Source organism: Saimiri boliviensis, chromosome 12, assembly GCF_048565385.1.
Source record: "Saimiri boliviensis isolate mSaiBol1 chromosome 12, mSaiBol1.pri, whole genome shotgun sequence".
NCBI classification, from domain to species: domain Eukaryota; kingdom Metazoa; phylum Chordata; class Mammalia; order Primates; family Cebidae; genus Saimiri; species Saimiri boliviensis.
In genome coordinates, this window is record NC_133460.1 from 105828321 (window position 1) to 105848965 (window position 20645).

At 43.9% G+C, this 20645-nt stretch overlaps 1 protein-coding gene across 15 annotated transcripts in view; it reads right to left on the reverse strand.

Moving 5' to 3' along the window:
- FGFR2 (fibroblast growth factor receptor 2) overlaps positions 1-20645 on the reverse strand; it is a 120449-nt gene that overhangs the window by 62956 nt on the left and 36848 nt on the right. For all 15 annotated transcript variants that reach the window (XM_003922140.3, XM_003922141.4, XM_074382984.1 and 12 more), the window contains one exon: positions 9223-9392. In XM_003922140.3, coding sequence (XP_003922189.1) covers positions 9223-9392 — 170 coding nt within the window. The remainder of the gene's footprint in view (positions 1-9222; positions 9393-20645) is intronic.

A 20645-nucleotide genomic window follows, 5' to 3' on the forward strand; every position in this document is an offset into this window, starting at 1 on the left:
TCACGCTTGGTAAGGTATCATTAAACCATTATTGAAAAATGAAAACCAGTTCATTCATGATTCCAATTTATTAAAAAAGGAAAAAAGAAAAAGCAGACACATCTACCACCCTAAAGATACATATAGGACTGAAGGTATAAGCCTGACTATAAACACAGCTAAAAAAATGTATCAAATTGTTAGCAATGTACTTTACAGAATTAAGCATTGGGATTATGGGTATTGTTTACTTTTTTCTCATTTCTACTTTTCAAACGAATAGAAATCTCAACACACACAACAAAAAAGCATAACAGCTCCTTAGCGAATCATTCCATAGCAGCTACCCCCTGCAGACCCAATGCATCTGGCAAAACAAACCACAAAAGTCAGAGAGAAAAGAAATCCTGCACTGACCAACACAAGCACGACTCTTTATTTTCCTTCCTGCTCATGGCCAGATCTTCGTGGAATTCATCACTATTTTTTATCTGCCAAGTAACAGAATAATAGGAGAGCCTGGGCTTCAAAGCTATGTTCACTGAAGATTTTTTAAAATAATATTTCAATATTGAAACAAAGCAGATTGAAGTGAAATGGCCTAAACTACCAGGCATAATAAGAAAGAAAACAGAATCCATGAACATTCCATACCCTACTCACCCAAAGATACAAGGTGGCCAGGAGAGGTTTTTTTTTTTTCCACAATTCTTCTGCTACCTTCATCCCCTAAAATACCTATTAAATCCCAGGCTACCTTCAGGTGACAACTGGGAATGTAGATTTAGTCTGTTGACACCAAAACACCGAAGTGAAAGGTGAAGGGTGAAAGGTCAAAGACCCAGGCTGTCACCTGGATATTTACCTTCCACATTGCAAAAAAATCCAGACATTTCCAAATACCCAGGTGCTCGATAACAAGCGGAATAAACATCCAGAAGATGACAGGAAGTTTTATGCTGTGCCAGGTAGAACGCTGTGTCCATGTTATATCAGATAGATATTCCCAAGCCTTTCTCCTGCCAGTATCAGCACCCCACTTACCCAGGAAGATAGCAATCTCTAGTAATCCTGGCCTTCACACAGGCACCCACCTGATGAACAGATGAATTCATTCAACAGATGAGGCGCCATTAAAATGCATACAATTTGCTAGGCACAGTGGCTCATACCTGCAATCCCACCCAGCACTTTGGGAAGCTGAGGTGGGCAGATCACTTGAGGCCAGGAGTTTGAGACTAGCCTGACCAACATGGTGAAACCCTGCCTCTACTAAAAATATAAAAATTAGTCAGGCATGGTAGCAGGTGCCTGTAATCCCAGCTACTCAGGAGGCTAAGGCAAGAGAATCACCTTAACTCAGGAGATGGAGGCTGCAGTGAGCTGAGATTGTGCCACTGCACTCCACCCTGAGCAACAGAGTAAGACTCTGTCTCAAAAAAAAACATAAAATCACACTCTCCAATCCCAGCCCCCTCACTTTCAGCAGGCTCCTGGAAGACTTGCAACTATCCCTTCCGAATGCATTTGCACCGACTAAGCTCGCCTGTCAGGGACAGAGGTACTTGTGGTTGCTCACCACCATGCAGATGCGGAGCCAAACACCTGTTAATGCTTCAACTCCAACATTGATACAAGAAGTCTGCTTTTCAGGAGGTGTCCAGAGAATAGGGCCGGTGATCTGATCCTAAGGACCAGTGGCAGAAACTCTTCCCTCTGTGCAATAAACAACCACTGGATCTCTCCAGAGGAGGTTGGAAGCGAGTTACAACATGCCAGGCTGTTTTCTTAGTGCCCTTAGCTTGTAGGTGCTCACAAAGGTGGCTACAGCAGGACATTCAATGCCGGTTGAACTTAGCTCTCTAAAAATGGCATGATCTTCCCCAAAAAGCAAAACAGACAAATGCCATATGATCCTGAAATTCCACTCTTAGGCATATACCCAGAGAAATTTGCAGTAAGGACTGGAACAGATACTTGTACACCAATTGCTACATTATTCACAATAGCCAAAAGACAGAAGCAGCCCAAGTGACCAACAGCAGGTGAATGGATAAACAAAATATGGTATATCCATGCGATGGAATACAATTCAGCCATGAAAAGGAATGAGGTTTTGATTTATGTTACAATATGGATGGAACATTGTTAAGTGAAATAAGCCATACCCAAAAGGGAAAATATCCTAATTTCATTTATAGGAGATACACAGAATAGGCAAATTTAAAAAGACAAAAAGAAGGTTAGAGGTTACCAGGTACAGTGGTGGAGGGGAAATGTGACGACTTAACTGCTTTGTGAGTGCAAAGTTTCTGTTTGGAGAGATGAAAGTTTTGAAAATAGTGGTGATGGCTACCCAACACTGTGAATGTCATTGATGCCTACTAAACTTGATAAAGATTTAAAGGGTAGACTTTATGTTATGTACATATTACCACAATAAATTTTAAAACCTCATAACCTGGGCACAGTGTCTCAAGCCTGTAATCCCAACACTTTGGGAAGTTGACGTGGGAGGATAGCTTGAGCCTAGGAGTTCAAGACCAGCCTGGGCAACAAAATGAAACCCTATCTCTGCAAAAAATTTTTTAAATTAGCCAAATGCAGTGGCATGCACATGTGGTCCTAGCTACACAGGAGGCTGAGGCAAGAGGACTGCTTGAGCCCAGGAGGTCAAGACTGCACTGAGCCATGTTCGTACCACTGCACTTCAGCCTGGGCAATATACAGGGACTCTGTCTCAAAAATAGATAGATAGATAGATAGATAGATAGATAGACAGACAGACAGATAGCTGGAATAAACTTTATAACCCACAAAGGTCTGGGCAGTTGGAAGAACAGTATCACATTCCCAACTTTGCTCTCAACGGTCTACCTTGGGCTAGATCTTTGTATGCTTTGGGGGAGTCATTACTTTCACTATATTTCTCATTCAACGGCAACAGTGTTTTTACAAAACATGGAACCGGGCCGGGCGCGGTGGCTCAAGCCTGTAATCCCAGCACTTTGGGAGGCCGAGGCGGGTGGATCACGAGGTCGAGAGATCGAGACCATCCTGGTCAACATGGTGAAACCCCGTCTCTACTAAAAATACAAAAAATTAGCTGGGCTTGGTGGTGCGTGCCTGTCATCCCAGCTACTCAGGAGGCTGAGGCAGGAGAATTGCCTGAACCCAGGAGGCGGAGGTTGCGGTGAGCCGAGATCGCGCCATTGCACTCCAGCCTGGGTAACATGAGCGAAACTCCGTCTCAAAAAAAAAAAAAAAAAAAAAAAAAAAAAACATGGAACCACATTTGAAGAAGGCAGTTTAGCAAATGCATAAATTTTGGTGCAAAACCACCTGGGTCCAAATGGCCACTGTGCCACCTATGAGGTAGATGTAGGGCAAGCCCTCAAAGTAAAAGGGCAAAATAACAGTGTCTGCCTCTTTGAGCTGTGGAAGGACTGAGCAACTTGTTCCCTGGGAGGCACCTGGAAAGTCACGACGCAGTGGAGCAGTTCATAAATGTGGGCTGATACAAACACAGGCCTGTGTCATCAAAGACTGGTTCGTCTGGGACTAAAGCTGAAATGTCTTGGCTGAAAAAAATCTCAGTATGCTGATAAGTACATTAGTCATGACTTCTCCCCTAGACGCTTGCATCAAAAAGTCTTTAAAATGACATCGGAGTAACCTAGAAAATGTCAATCTAATTAACCTATGCTTCAAAACCACCAGTTTAGTAGTGATTATAACAAAAGTTTTAAAATCACCTTTTCTGAAATCTGAAATATACTTGCTTCACACTTAATAATGCTTTGCTCTCTGCTGAGGGGCTCCAGGGGAATTTGAATCCCTATAATACCCGGTGCTGGGGGCTTCCATGCCAATTTCAGAGTCATGTTGAGTGAGCCTACTGTCCTGTGGTCTCTCTTGGTCTATGTTCTTAGGCACTTCGAAGTGGCATAAAAGATGGTTTTTAAGAATCCCCTATGTCTAAATCATTACCTAAGAAGGAGGTAAGAACCGAAGTGGTCTATTAATTATCTCAGCCAGCTTCTTGCTTTTCTGCATTAAATTGCAATAACTGTCTCGAGCCCTGTGAAATATCTAGCCATAAAAGTAACCTCTTTATTAAAAAAAAAAAAAAAAAATCTGTGCTGTTGTTTAAGAAGAGACATGGCTGAAGCTACGTGACCATTATGCTATTCAATCACATTTCTCAGAGCCTGACTGGATCAGGATTATTTACCCAATCTTCTCATTTTAAGGCAGGGGATCTTAGGCACAGAGAGCTGAAAAAACTTACCCATGCTCAAGACTGATGGAAAAGCCCACAAATAAGTATGATTAGGAGACAGAGTTATGATGCAAGTCCAGCTTTGCTATTATATCAATCACATATGAATAACAGCCAGCAAGACTTTGCTCACATAGTTTAAAAAGAATAAGTTGACTCTTAATCACCTAAGGATGGCTCAGCATGGGTTCTTTGATAAACAAGACTGAACCTGCAGAATACCAAATAGTTCTAGTGGTCATTTCAGTGAAAATGAGCTTTCTGTCCCATTTCATCATTCTCTTTGACTTTGTTCTGCTTCTTTCGTCTTCTCTCCTCCCTCTATTGGCCACAATTGCATGCCATTTCAAAACAAGCCGCAATGCAGGGGCTGGGGGCCAAGGTGCCCGATCCATAAACAGGTAGAAAGAATGAGATGGACAGGCCACCAAAGCGCAATCACAGTTTATGGAACGAGGAGATTTATGAAGGAAAAAAAATTGCGGAAATAACAAACATTTGTTTGAAGAAGCTTTTTCAGGTCTTTGCCTTCTGGAAAAATGTATCTTGGAAAACTTGACATTTTGCTTCTTCATTAAATAAAGTGGCAAATGGGCCAGGTGGGGTGGCTCAAGCCTGTAATCCCAACACGCTGGGAGGCTGAGGTGCGTGGATCACTTGAGGTCAGGAGTTCAAGACCAGCATGACCAACATGGTGAAACCCCATCTCTACTGAAAATATAAAATTAGCTGGGCATGGTGGCACATGCCTGGAATCCCAGCTATTTGGGAGGCTAAGGCAGGAGAATCACTTGAACCCGAGAGGCGGAGGCTGCAGTGAGCCAAAATTGTGCCACTGCACTCCAGCCTGGGCAGCAAGAACAAAACTCAAATCTCAAAAAGTAAAAATAAAATAAAATAAAGTGGCAAATGGACAGGAGTCAGTAATGGATCAGTTAGATGTCAGGACCTCCAAGTTTCAATATAGGTCTCTTTCCTTTTGGGGAAGTGCTGAGGAATAAAAATGACAATATAGTTCCCTCAAGTAAAACGCTCAAAGGTATCTTTTTTTTTTTCCCCAACAGTCTTGCTCTATCCTCCAGACTAGACTGCAGAGGCACAATAGCAGCTCACCACAGCCCCAAACTCCTGGGCTCAAGTGATCCTCCCACCCAGCTTCTTGAGTAGCTGGGACTACAGGTGAGCACTACCACGCCCGGTTAATGGTTAATTTTTTGTAGAAATGGGGATCTCACTATGTTGCCTAAACTGGTCTTATGCTCCTGGCCTCAAATGATCCTCCTGCCTCAGCCTCCCAAAGCACTGGGATTACAGTGTCACTGTGCCCAACCCAGAGGCACACTTCTTTAAGTTTATGTAGATAACAAAGAAAATATAAGAGGGAAAACCCAACACCAGGACCATGCTCCCCGAAGTCTGCCCTGGTCAGGTCCCTACAAGGACTCTCTGAGGCAAGAGTGGGCCACAGCCAGCCGGGAGCTCCCCAGGGAGGAGGCCCACAGGTGGGAATGAGACTCTTTGAGCTCCAATGACTCCGGGACAGGAGTGGGGTGGGGGCTGGCTTAACACATCATTAGCAAAGATGATGCCTTAGGGAACTAAAGGAACCTTCCTTCCCAGGAGATGGGAGATCTGTCTTTTCAAGCCCCAGAAGCCCCTGAGACTCAGTGGAATTTCTAAGAGTTTCTAGCATCTCCAAAATGAACATTCCATGCTTCTGCTGTCGTGAAAAGCCCTTGATCCATCTGGGTTGACCACCTCTGCAACTAGGGGGCCCACCTCCCAGGCCACCCCACCCCACAGCCACAGCCTCTTTCTCCACAAGAGAACCGGAAGGGCGAGGACCACGCCAGCACGCTATATCCAAAGGTGTGGTCCTCTGCCCCTGTTTGCCTTTTTTTTTTTTTTTGGTGGTGGGGGGGTAAAGCAAAATATCTATGAGGTTTTTTTGTCCTGCACACTGAACTTCCATTTCCTTTTCCCTCCAGGAACGGCTCAATGTGACACAACAAAATCACTTTGGTCATCTGCACTCCACGGGCGCAGGCTAAAGGCATTCTGCTGAGAGTCCTCATTTTGCTTTTAGAACATAGGTGCTCTTCGTCTAGCGGAATGTTGGCATCGCTAATTAACACTGAACTGCACCTGCTAAAAATCAAGCAGCATTTTCTCATTAGGCCCGCTTAGTCTCTCAGCATATTCGTAATCACTAATTCAGATTTGCAAAAAGCTCCTTCCCCGTAATAATGATGTCAGTTCCATTTATTTTGAGCCCAGGGGTCTCTGGAGGCTCACCAGTTCCTCTTTGTACTTATTTACACGGCTGTCTTAATTGACGAAATTAGTTAACCACCAAGATTTTGACCACCAGTCTCACACTCAGATTGCATTTAAATAAATCATTGGAACTGCATCAATTATGTGAGTTTCAGAAAGCATTTGGTGGTTAAAACAATCCCAGGGGCTATGGTTTTAGTGGTTTAACTCTTCTAACTAGCATCCCCTCATGAAATCTGTAACTACTTTTTTTTCAAAAAGATTTCTTTTAAAGGAGCCAACCTTTCAATCTCATCATATCTGGTCTAAGGACAGAATTAACAGAAAGACAAATTACCCCCTGCCTCCTGCTTCTCCCAACAAGTGGGAGTTGTGGAAAACAACTGAAGTATTTCTACTTCCAAGCTTCAACAGTACCCACCTACTAGCAGCTCTGCCTCATAACCGTTTCACATGTTAACTGCCCACCATGCCATCTTAGAAATTTACTCGTAGGCTGTCCCTATTTTCCTCTAAATTTTGGCCTCTAGATGTTAATTTCTAAGTGTTAAAACAAAAAGGCAAAACCTTTTGCAGAAGCAAATAATCCTTTAAAGATGAATAACTACGAGATTTCAGAAAAGGGCTCGGGGTGTTTTTAGGTGGAAAGGAAGCTCATTTACCCACAGCAATGATGGAGGTAAAGTGATGCTGGTGTGTTAAACACACGTACGACACAGTCCTCTACATCCCACTGCTGCTACTGAGAAATCCTCCCCACCTGGCTCTAGAGGGCCTGAGGTCTGAGCTAAAGAGCGTCTCTATTCCTCCCACAGTGCAGTTTTCCCAGGTGGGTCCCAGTGATCCCCATGTCTCCTGGCATTCATGTCCTTAGGCAACCTACTCCCTAGTGACTTGCTTAATAATGGAAAAAAGTGAAAAGGGTGGCTGACACTTTCAACACTAGGTTACAAAAGGCTGTGACTTCAGTGATCCTGTACCCTCCCCCCGACCTCTCTCTCTCTGTCTCCCTCCCTCCCTCCCTCCCTCCTCAACCTGATGATAGTAGCTGCCCTATGAAGAGGCCATGTGACATGGAGCAGATGGGACGCCCCCAGCCAACAGCCAGTGAGGAACTGAGGCCCTCTGCAAGGAAGTGAATCCTGACAGCAACCACATAGCAGTTCCTTCCCCAATTAAGCCTTCCGATGAGACCTCAGCCTTCCTTGCTTACTGTCCTGTGAGACAGCTAGAGACAGAAGACCCAGCTAAGCCACACCCTCATTCCTGACCCAGGAAACAGTAGGTAATCAATGTTGCTGACCCAGGAAACAGTAGGTAATCAATGCTGCTGAAAACTACCACACCTTGGGGCAATTTATTATGCAGCAACAGGTAACTAATATGTCCACTCATGTTCCAAATGCATCAGAGAATTTCATCCTAAGGTTTCCTTCAGTCCTCTTCATATGCTCAACCATTAGTTCTCCCCTTCCATACGAAACAATTTGGAAATTCCATCTCTCTCCTTCTGAGACAATTTTCCCTTCAACTCAGACCTGAATCTTTTCTGAACTCCTTTCTCCTTATTCTTCCAAACAGCCAATATCACCTTTCCATGCAGATCCATGGGGTACAGCATGCTCCTGCGACTCTAACCAAACCTGTGTCCCCTCCTGCTGCCAGAGTTCTCATCTGCCTTGCCAGTCGGACTGGACTAGCAGCCCCTCAAAGTTGGGGCTGTGCCTTAACCTCTCGTTTCTCCAGAGCCTTGGAGGGTGCCTGGCACACAGGGAGCTCAATCAATGTCTGCTAAATGGATGAACAAAGGCTAGAAGGAGCATGCGCAGGCATCCGCAGGGAGACAGCTGTCAATCTCAAACTCTCTAGGGAGTGATGAGACTAAATTTCATGGTGTTGTGTGAGGAGCTCTTCAGAATCCTTCAAGGAGGACAGCAGATTGCCTCTGTCATCTCCACGCACTCTCTCTTAATGCATCATATTTCATTCTTTCTCCAGTCTCTAACCCAAGTCCCCATACTCTTCACGCAATCCCGCTCTGACAGGGCAACTATACCGATGCTTCTCCAATTCCACACCCATTTTAGTTTTACACACTATAAAGCATACAGAAAACAGACTCTCAACCTTCCACCCTTCTGTTATTAAACTCTCCTCATATGAAGAACAACACAAATGAGGACTGTACTTTAAAATTACATGCAAGTCCAGAATAATACTTTTTTTTTAATATCAAACCCTGACATGGGTAATTATGACAATTATTGATCCTTGTTAAAGTATTCCTTCTAATTCCTACTAACTTTTGAGCATCTTAAAAAACAAACAAAAACATAGGGCCGGGCACAATGGCTCACGCCTGTAATCCCAGCACTTTGAGAGCCACCGAGGGTGGATCATGAGATCAGGAAGGTCAAGACCATCCTGGCTAACACGGTGAAACCCTCTCTCTACTAAAAACACAAAAAATTAGCCAGGCGTGTTGGCACGTGCCTGTAGTCCCAGTTACTCGGGAGGCTGAGCAGGAGAATCGCTTGCACCCAGGAGGCGGAGGTTGCAGTGAGCTGAGATCGTGCCACTGCACTCCAGCCTGGGCGACAGAGTGAGACTCCATCTCAAAAACAACAATAATAACAAACAAGCAAAAATGTAAGAAATATAATGTTTTCAAAGTTTAATTCTACCTTGTAGCCTCCAATGCGATGTTCCTGCTTAAACTCCTTCCCATTCTTCAGCCACCGCATGGTTGGTGTTGGGTTCCCCCCGGCTGGGCAGCGAAACTTGACAGTGTTGGCCGCAGGCACAGCATGGAGCCGCTTTTCCATCTTCTCTGTGTTGGTCCAGTATGGTGCTCCTGTTTTGGAAAACAATATTAAAATGTATACTGACGGATAGCTTCCCTTCTGTGAGTACACTCCAAACAGGTAAGAACATTTTGCTTTGCAGGTAAACGATAGGCTATTTTAAAAATCTTTGGGTAATATTTACATTTGGAAAGTATTTTCAGAAGTCTGATCCAGCTGGCTGAGTAGAAGGTCCCAGAGAGGGACGGTTCCTGTCTATTAACAGGGAGGGGAAAAAAAGTGTCTGAGGCCCTTTCTCTCTCTTGTTCTTGATGCCAGAAAATAATATCATGCCAAATCACATTTTTAAATGCTACTTTATATACATATGAACAACATATACAACCATAACAGCTGAGTCCTCCAAAAATACAACATTTTGGATTGCCACACCTATTAAATGATCACATATACACACTAGTAAAAACAAGTTGCTCTCAAAAGCCATATCAACTTATCCATTGGAGCCTTACTTTAAAGGAACAGCATAAAGTATCATTCTAATATAATAAAATAACGCAGAGCAGCATTCAAACATTTCTCAGAACTTATATGACAAACCAAAAAAACTGTCAGGGGCTTTGTCTCTGATGCATATTTAGAAGTCTCCTCTGTTCTACGGGCAGTAGAGCACGACCCCGGGGGATAACAATCCCCTTCACTTAGCAGCCAGACTCTTGGGGTACAATTAGGAATTGAAATCAGTGCATCCAAACACCTACCCCACTGGCCTTCACACTTGCTCTTGAAACCCGTCGTCAAGGGTAGGGCTGAGATGTCTTTACAAGGGCAGGCTGTATCTTTATCCCTGTCTTATCTAAGTGTCAAAGTGGAGGATTTAGGTGACATCTATATGATGCTAAAACAGTGGGAAGCGGGCAAAACTATGAAGTCTAGAGGAAGAAAGAGGAAGGAGAAGAAGGAATGGGGCGAAATTCTTTCCTTTGAATCCAGTTGCATTTGTAACTGGGTAGCCATTTGTCTTTGGGTGTTGAATGCCCACAAACGCACCTATTCTTTTGAAGGTTCACCAGGGAGTACTTGATTCCTATTCATCACAAGACTCTCAGGGCCTGGCGTATACTGAAACAATTTCAATAATCTTTCATTTTAAAAGCTTCTACTTAGAAAAATCCATCCACAGCCACAGCCACTAAAAAGAACCCATTGAGAGCACAAAACAAATAATGAGCTTTGTCGCTACACAAAGGCGTTTACAAATCTGACCTAAATGAAAAGCATACCTCATGCTGTCAGGTGTCTGTACTCATGTCATTTGTTTAAGTAAACACAATAGCCTATTCATATGAATTAGCTAAATATTAATGCAGTAACTCTTTCAGATAGCATCAATTACTGCTGAGCTGATCCTGTGGAATGTCCTTTCTTTTTTACATAAAAGAAATCGACAGATATGTGCATGATTTTTATGTTCCCTAAAAAAAAAAAAAAAAAAAAAAATGGGATTTAGCTGAAGGAACTAGGAATGTTGTTCTTTTCTGCTGTCACTGGGCCAAGCCATGGTTGAGACTGTAACAGCACAGGAACTGCCCCAGACCGCGCGCACCCATGCAGCCCTGACCTGCAGCAACAGCACACGGGCAACCTGCACCTTTGTCCTGGTGCCTCAGGAATGATTTAAGGACTAAGGTGAAATAATTTCACTGGAATTTCTGGCAGGTAGCCACTTCCCTGGGGTGAAATTTCAATCACCAAAGCTACACCTATAAAATCTGCTTCTGCAAAACAGAGACACAGTCATCCGACAAGGCACGGGCACACGGCTGCTCATCCGAGTCTCGGAGAGCCAAGGTCGGGGGTTCCATGAAATCTAGGCACAACCCTCCACCCAGACTCCCACATGTGTGACCAGCCGCACTCTGGTTGAGTGCTAGCATCAACCAGCACACAGCTGCTCTTTAAATGTCAAGCTCACAAATATGCTTAATGAACTTGATACTGGAGGGGAGGAACTCTTTTATACCTTTACAATAACTCTTCCTGAAATACATTAGCTTTACATGAACCTTGAAGAGTCTGCAAGATCTAGAAAAATAATAATACTGTAAGAATAGCCCTACTGTGTTTTCTTGCTCAGCAGTCTCGTGTCCCCTGTAATGTTTTTGCAGTCAGAAAGGCCACACATGGAAATGCCAGGGCCTCCCAAAAACTGCAAAGCAGCTGGAGAGAAACACCACCCAAGGACCTAGGACCAGCGCTTCTACCTAAGGAAGCTCCTTTCATACCAAGGCTTGCAAACAGCTTTAACAGCTGCCATTTGGAGAAAGAACTCATGTACCAAATTAATGATCTACCAAAGCAGAGATCAGTCTTGTCCATAGTAGATGCTCAACAGGGATGTTTACTCAACAATCTTATTTAAAATGAATCTGCAGGCCAGGCACGGTGGTTCATGCCTATAATCCCAGCACTTCGGCAGGCCAAGGCCGGTGGATCACCTGAGATCAGGAGTTTGAGACCAGCTTAACCACCATGGCGAAACCCTGTCTCTACTAAAATACAAAAATTAATCGGGCATGGTAGCACATGCCCGTAGTCCCAGCTACTTGGGAGGCTAATGCAGGAGAATCGCTTGAACCCAGGAAGCACCGGTTGCAGTGAGCTGAGATCGTGCCATTGCACTCCAGCCTGGGCAACAAGAGCAAAACGCCACCTCAATCAATCAATCAAATGAATCTGCAAGCCATGGACACATAAGTTTCCCTGAACTTTATATACCTTAGAGGTATATGAAGAATGGGCTTAAAGTCAACTAATAGAGACCTGTGGTATAAGCTTCCAATGGCATTCAAAATGAACGACACTAAACCACCTGTAAAGGAAACAAATTAACCTCAATGATAGGTACGGTTCCTTTGGCTCTGACATTCTCAGACCTTCTGATGTAATAAGTACCATGAGAATTACATTCTCCTGGTCATTAAATACTAAGAATGAGCTGATTAAAGGAACAGTAAGACCCAGCCACAATCAATCAGTCAATCAAATCCCATCACCAGTGTGTAGCATACCTACTCATTATTTTCTACACTGTAATAGTTATTGCATATTAGTAATGATATTAAGTAAGTAGACTTTTACTTGAAGACAACAGAAGTCTTTTAAGATGCGATGGGTTAAAGAGAGATTTAGAAAAGCACAGAAATTTCCCTCAAAGGACTTCAACACAGCCTTTGCCATTCCCATCCCACAGCGAAGTCATCACTCTCTGAGCCCCTTCTTTGTGACAGATGTGTGCTTCCAACATCAGTGTGTTTCTGTACTGAAAAAAATATTCCAACAAGAGTAGGGCGCCTAGAGGGTACAGTTGGAGTTGTCTTCAGCCTCTGGGGTAGGCACTCAAGCTTTTATTGGATGGATGGATGGATGGATGGATGGATGGATGGATGGATAGATGGATGGGTGGACGGATGGATGGATGACTATTAAAAGCTTTAGCTATAAAATGAAGCAGTTGCACTGACAAGGTCCCTTTAAGTTCAAACATACTTTCCAGGTATCTATGTGCTAGGAGGTATTGATTCTGTCAACAAATGGTAGGATTATACAATTTCTTTTGACCCTGCAATTTAAACTTAATGAGAAACCATAGGCTGCTGGGCCTGCCCCCCGCTCCCCCGACAAAAACCCATACATATCCCACTGCTGACGTCTAAGGTTTATAATCTACTCTGTCTCTCTTTCTGGAACCAAAAAGAGAGAACATAGCCTAATGATTTAAAGGAGAAACATGGAATCATATTACCAGGCTGTACCAAAAGAGACCTCGGTGACCATCTGGCCCAATGACTGATGTGATCAATGTCATCCAGAAAGGTTAAGTGATTTGATCAAGGTCACACAGCCAGAGGCCATGCTGAGGCCAGGCACATCTCCAGCTCCCTAAGCAGTGTTCCTTCAACCACTCCAGCCTGCCCTTTGAACTTTCCCATGGTAATTAAGTCAAAAGTTCAAGATTTATGTGAGCAACGGACACTGATGACTGCCAACTGTATTTTTATTGATGCAAAAAATTTTTAAAACACAGCCTGTTTCAGCTCCTAGATTAAGTCTCTCAAACTCCCTAAAGCCCCACTAAAGCCTCTGTCTCGAGTCTATAATTAGGGCTTTTAAAAATATCACTAATCAGGACATTTGAATGCTTTGACCCCTGACAGGGGAAAAATGTCTCAGAGCTCCCCACTATCCTGCAGTTCTTTTTCAGTTTGATACAAACTAAGAGAAAACAAATCTGACAAAACATGGAGATGTGAGTGAGGGTATGACGATGAGGGGGTATGTCTGTGGCTTTATTTGAGAAATCTCATTAAAAACTTGCTAACCAGCCAGGCATTCAATCAGAAATACAAGTTTTTAAAACCAAGCAAGTTAACCACAAGTGAAAGGACTGAGCTCACTAGCAGACCAGTTAGCCCACGGAAATTCCCAAGATCTGCCTTCAAAGGAAGCTTCTCCAATCATCAGTCGTGCCATTTGGCCAAGGAAGAGACTGAGAAAGAAAAGATATTCAGTCCAACCACTGGATGCAACATCATCTCTAGTCTTCGTGATAAAAATACCAAAACTCGCTTTTTCTTTTTCTTAAGAGACAGGGTTTTGCTCTGCTGCCCAGCCTGCACTGCAGTGGTACGATCACAGCTCACTGCAGCCTTGACCTCCTGGTCTCAAGTGATCCTTCCACCTCAGCCTCCCGAGTAACCGGGACTACAGGCATGAATGAGCCACCACACCTGGCTCGTTTTTTATTTTTTGTGGAGATGGGGTCTTGCTATGTTGCCTAGGCTAGTCTCAAACTCCAGGGTACACACGATCTTCCTGCTTCAGCCTTCCAAGTAGCTGGGATTACAGGCGAGAGCCACTGTGCTGGCCCAAACCAACTTATTGATGATACTTTCATTACAAAGGGAATTTCCAAAAATTTGCAAAGCCTGTGTGGGTTTCTCTTCTTTGTTGATATTGTTCTTTTCAATTCCTAGAAATTTCAACACAACTAAGAAGCCTGCCATTACTAACTTAGATAGTATCTCTAGCAAGTAAAAATCATAATTAGAACCAAGGTGACTTCAAACTGTTATCAGCGGGTTAATCAACGAAGTGAGTTTGGAATCTCAGGCTACCTACCTTCATTTTCCCTAGTTACTTCCAAAAAAAATAGCCTTTCTCCCTGACACGGAGTGTGGGTATCTGCAGGTCTCAACAGGAATGAAACCAAAATAGAAAATTACCTTGTCTCCCATCACTGGAGAGAAAGAGCCACTTCAGCAGCAAGAGTCTTGATACAGCCATCTCTCCATCATTTCCCTGAGTTCAGCAATGGACCTGAACTTTTCGTCAATCGCGATCTTCTCAAAAACTAAGTCTCACGCTTTTCAGAAACATTAACCACTGAAACGCAAGCTGGAGACAATAAAAAGCCTCTAACAAATGGGCATATGTATCTCCCTCTTTGCTGCCAGATAACCCATTAACATACCTGGTATGTAGGGAAGGCAGGTGAAGTTATACTTTCCTATACAAAAGCATAAATTCCCAACCTTTCGAAACTCTCAACCTGGACGCATTTCAAAAATTAGCATTTGAAATTGCAACTTTCTTTCGGGAGAAAATGTGTTGCACCGAGGGCCATATGTAACAGCATTATTTCCTGGCAGCCAGGCTTGTAATGACGTCACAGGACTGTTCCACTTGGGAAACATCTAGTGCTGGTACCGTGTGAGGTCATCAGCTAGTCAGCTGCTAAAATTGGACCAAAGAATGCCCTGCACATCTGTGATGAAGAACCCGACTTAAAAAGTCAGATCAAATTGGCCCATGGCTGGGTTTTTCAATGCATGTACAGCATGATGTTATTAGATTATATATATATATATACACGCACACACACACACACACATAAATTTTTGTTTTTTGAGACAGCTATCACCCAGGCTAAAGTGTGGTGGTGCAACCTCAGCCCACCGCAACCTCCACCTCCTGGGTTCAAGTGATTCTCCTGCCTCATCCTCCCAAATAGCTGGGACTACAGGTGCCTGCCACCAGGCCCGGCTAATTTTTGTATTTTTAGTAGAGATGGGGTTTTCACCATATTGGCCAGGCTAGTCTTGGAACTCCTGACCTTGTGATCCACCCGCCTCGGCCTCCCAAAGTGCTGGCATTACAGGTGTGGGCCACCACGTCCGGCCTTTAATTCTTGATTATTTTTTGCCATTGCATTTGGCGCCCAAGCTTTTTGCACTCTGTACAGATTCTAAAAAGAACTCTAGCAAGCAGCTGAGCTTGACTTCTTATATTAACCACCAAAATTCGATCAATAATCTAGCTTATCAGCAGAGGGAATAACCTGTAATATGTTTTTCCAACTGGAAGATACAGAACTAAATTTTCAAAGTCTCAATCCTAAAGGAGGAAAAACAAAACGAAACAAAACAAAACAAACAAAAACCTTTGAAAAGCCCAAAAATGTCACCATCAACACAGGGTCACTGGAGCATCATTTGTCAATGTTCCTACAGAAAAATATTCAAACATACCCCAGTGGCATTTCCAGACAATCAGAAGGCAGCAAAGAAACTGATCTGGACATACGGGTGTTTTCCAGCTGGCTGAAAATGCAAAGAATTTGGTGCTTCTGCAATTTTCCCTATTAATCGGGTCAGGCATTTGACACATGAGGTGGCAAAAAATTGTTTTAATGGCAACGTCCCCTTTCCCGCCTTGCCAATTACCCCGGCCATGGCATTCCTCTGTCCACACAGGCCACAGCTGCTTAATCTCAGCCGCCCCAGGCTGCACCTGTGAATCAGACCAGCCTAATCACACTAACAGATGGCAGAGGCCAAGTAGCCAGCTAAAAACTGCTATCACTTTAAATAGCATCTAATGTTTCACAGGCACCAAACAGAGGCCCCTCCCACAACAGTATCTCCCTGGTACAGCTAACACCAGCCCTTAATCACTGCAGAGCACCCATTTTGGGGGCAGGGTTGGTGTCATTTGAGAGCTAATTACAAAAGAACCCTGCTTGCAAGGTGAAGGCATGGCAAGTATGCTGTTGGCTGGCATTCATCACATGGGCGCTCTACCCCCTGGCCGTTCTCCATGGGCCCTGGGGCATCAGAAACAGGATTCACAATGCAAAGCATCAGGCCCACAGCACAGAATCCTTCAGAACCACTCACCCTGCCTGTTATGTAATCCATACCTTGCTGTTGCATTTTATTGCTTCACGTGGTTTCCCGGTAACCTGCTATTAGGCAGGTAGCTGACCACCAGGACAACACAGTTCCCAGGCATGCAAACCAAACCAAGCTGACAGAATCTGATGTCTCAAGCCACAGTGAGGGCACCCACATGCAGTATCGCTTGAGAGCTGTAAACATCTGTACAAGCATTCTCACTCCACCCCCATCGTGACCCTACGATGCCCTCATGCAGCAGGCCTATGACTGAAACGCAGCTCTGCTTTTGCTCACTGAGCCACAATTTTCCAATCAATAAAGTAAGAATAAATACTCTCTCCACCTGATCAGGTTCGTGGTGACCTGGATGGAACCAGCAGCCAGCATAGAGGCTATCGAGGGTGGACCCTCAGCATCTCTGCCTCCAGCGCATGCCAGAGCCAATGGCCAAAAGAAGCGACCAACGCGCTCCACCGTATCAGCGCTTTTTATTAAAGAACAATAATGAAAACCTCTTTAAAAGGCTGGTACAAATCACAGAATATACTTCCACTCAGCTTATTATCCTCTGTTTTATGAACAAGACTAATGGTAAGCTCCCATTCAGGGCAGAATTCAGGGCAAACCCTCCACGTGTATATTCCAAAGCCAGTGGTTCTCAGATTTCAGTGTGAATCAGAATTGCCCCCAGAGTTTCTATGGCAGTGGGCCTGAGGAGGAGCCTGAGAAATCTGCATCTCTAGGGAGTTCTCAGGGGATGCTGATGCCGCTGGTCCAGGGACTTCACTTTGAGAACCACTGCCCTAAGCTTCCTCATGATAAAAGGTAAACACTGCATCAACCAAAATATTTCCCTTTTGCCCAAGCTGCTTGGAGACTCTGGGACAAATCTAAATCTTCACTTCGGGAACTCATTTATGCCAGATACCTAACAATATCTATTTTCTCTTTTTCCTTTAAAAGCTAAAAGACAGTCTTTTCTGTAAGTAGTGCCAAAACCACTGGACATCCACAGGCTAAAAAGTAAATTCACACACACACCTTACACCCTTCACAAAAATAGATTACACACATCTTAAAATAGATTACACACTTAAATACAAAACATAAAACTGTAATACTCTGAGGAGGAGAATTTAGATGACCTTGGGTTTGTTGACGATGTTTCAGAGATAACACCAACGGCACCATCTATAAAAGAAACAACCAGACTACATAAAATTTTATAATTTTTAAAATTTTCTGCTCTGCAAGAGACCCTGTCAAGAGAATGAAAAGGCAAGCCACAGGTAGGGGGGAGAACATATTTGCAAAAGAGATGTAATAAAGGACTGTTATCCAAAATACACAAAGAACTCTCATTAACTCGACAGTAAGAAAACAGACAACCTAATTAAAAAATGGGCCAACAGGCTTAATAGACATCTCACCAAAGAAGATACATAGGTGGTAATTAATCATATGAAAAGATGCTTCACATCATATGTCATCAGAGAAATTTAAATTAAAACAACAAAATACCACTACACACCTATCAGAATGGCCAAAATCCAGAACACTGAGCACAGCAAATGATATGGAGTAACAGGAACTCTCATTCATTGCTGGGGGGAATGTGAAATGGTGCAGCCACTTTGGAAGGCAGCATCGTGGTTTCCTAGAAACCTAAGTATACTCTTACCATAAGATTATGACACGTAATCCAGCAATCGTACTCCTTCACATTTACTCCCAGTAAATGTAAACCATGTCCACACAAAAGCCTGCACACAGATGTCCGTAGCAGCTTTATTCACAACTGTCAAAACTTGGAAGCAACAGAGATATTCTTTTTTTGAGACAGAGTCTCACTCTGTCACCCAGGTGGAAGTGCAGTGGCATGATCTCGGCTCACTGCAACCTCCGCCTCCTGGGTTCAAGTGATTCTCATGCCTCACCCTCCCGAGTAGCTGGGATTACAGGCATGTACCACCACACCTGGCTAACTTATGTATTTTTTGTAGAGACAAGGGTTTCGCCAGGTTGGCCAGACTGGTCTTGAATTCCTGACCTCAAGTGATCCGCTGCCTCAGAAAGTGCTGGTATTATGGATGTGAGCAACCGCGTCTGGCCGAGATATCCTTCAGCAGGTGAATGGGTAAATAAACTCTGATACATACAATGAAATACCCAGTGCTACCAACACTTGACCCATCAGGCCATGATAAAAGACATGAGGGAAACTTAAATGCATCTTACTAAGTCAAATAAGCCAATCTGTAAAGGCTACAGACTGTATGATTACACACCCTAACGTCAACTACAGACTTTGGTTGATGATGGCAGTGCAGGTTCACCAACTGGAACAGATGTATCATTCTGGTGGCAGTGCTGACGCCAGGACAGACTATGCATGTGTTGGGGAAGATTATATGGGAAATCTTTGTACCTTCCTCCTTATTTTGCTATGAACCTAAAACTGCTCTAACATACAAAGTATTGCCAGGCGCAGTGGCCAATGCCTGTAATCCTAGCACTTCAGGAGGCTAAGGCAGGTCAATCACTTGAGGTCAGGAGTTCAAGACCAGCCTGGCCAACGTGGTGAAACCCTGTCTCTACTAAAAATACATAAAGTAGGCCAGGCACAGTGGCAAATGCCTGTAATCCCAGCACTTTGGGAGGCCGAGGTGGGCAGATCATGAGGTCAGGTGTTCAAGACCAGCCTGGCCAACATGATGTAACCTCGTCTCTACTAAAAATACAAAAATTAGCTGGGTGTGGTGGCAGGCAACTATAGTCCCAGCCCTTGGGACCTTGAGATAGGAGAACTGCTTGAACTCAGGAGGCAGAGGTTGCAGTGAGCCGAGATTGCGCCACTGCATTCCAGCCTGGGTAACAGAGCAAGACTCCATCTCAGGGCGGGGTGGGGGCATAAATTAGCTGGGTGTGGTGGCACATGCCTGTAGTTCCAGCTACTAGGGAGGCTGAGGCACAGGAATGACTTGAACCAGAGTGGCAGAGGTTGCAGTGAGCCGAGATCATACCACTGCACTCCAGCCTAGGCAACAAAGTAAGACTCCATCTCAAAATAAATAAATAAAATACTGTTATTAAAAAATTTAAGCTCTGGACTGTTTTAACAACTAATTGTCTTATGTTACTTAGGCCTTCTTTAAATGTACTAAATTGACTAAAATCCTTTCTTTAAAAATCCTTTTTAAAAAACTGTAGACTATACCATGTAAACAGAGAACCCCAATGCCCGATGTACAAACACTTTTAGGAACATTCCAGCCATGTCATTGGAAAATGCAAGTAATGTTATATTGTATTTTCTTTATTGAATAAACATTTGCAAGCACTCACTCTTCTGAGCACTGTACAAGTATGAACTCATTTAATCCTAATAACCCCAGAAGACAGTATTATTACTACTCCCACTTAAATAAAATAATAATACTTCCACTTTCTTGTTAAAGAAACTGAGGCACAAAAGTGAAATGAGCAAGTCAGAAGTTGTGGAGCCAGATTCAAACCCAGGCTGTCCAGCTCTAAGACGCTATGTCCTGTTCTTCTTCACCAAGTAAACGGCCTCTCCCGGGTTTGTGGCCTTCATTAAGCAAATCACCCTTGCTTCCTTTTCAATCATGGTCTACAAAGCCAGGCACACTTCCTTTATTTCCACTCGGCATGAGGTGTGTGTTGTAGCAGGCCGGGGTTTCTCGCCCTAGGGACGACTGACATCTTGGACTGGATGATTCTTTGTTAGGGGGCTGTGCTCTTCATCCCTGGCCCCTGCCCAACTAGAGGCCACCAGCTCCCCACCCCCTCTTGTGACAACCAAATATTGCCCAAAGTGCCAGGAGAGCAGGAACAGGCAATGGCCCCAGTCACACACCACTGGATTAAACCAAGCACAATCAGCGATCACAAAGAAAACCAAGATGTGACACGGTTCTACTCTTTTTGTGTCTCTGAACGGGGAGAAGCCAAAGGGAAAAGGAAACACGGAAAGAAAAGTCGTAACTGCTTTGAAAAGCCAATGACCAGTGACACGAGAAGAAAGGACAAACGAGAGAGAGAGAA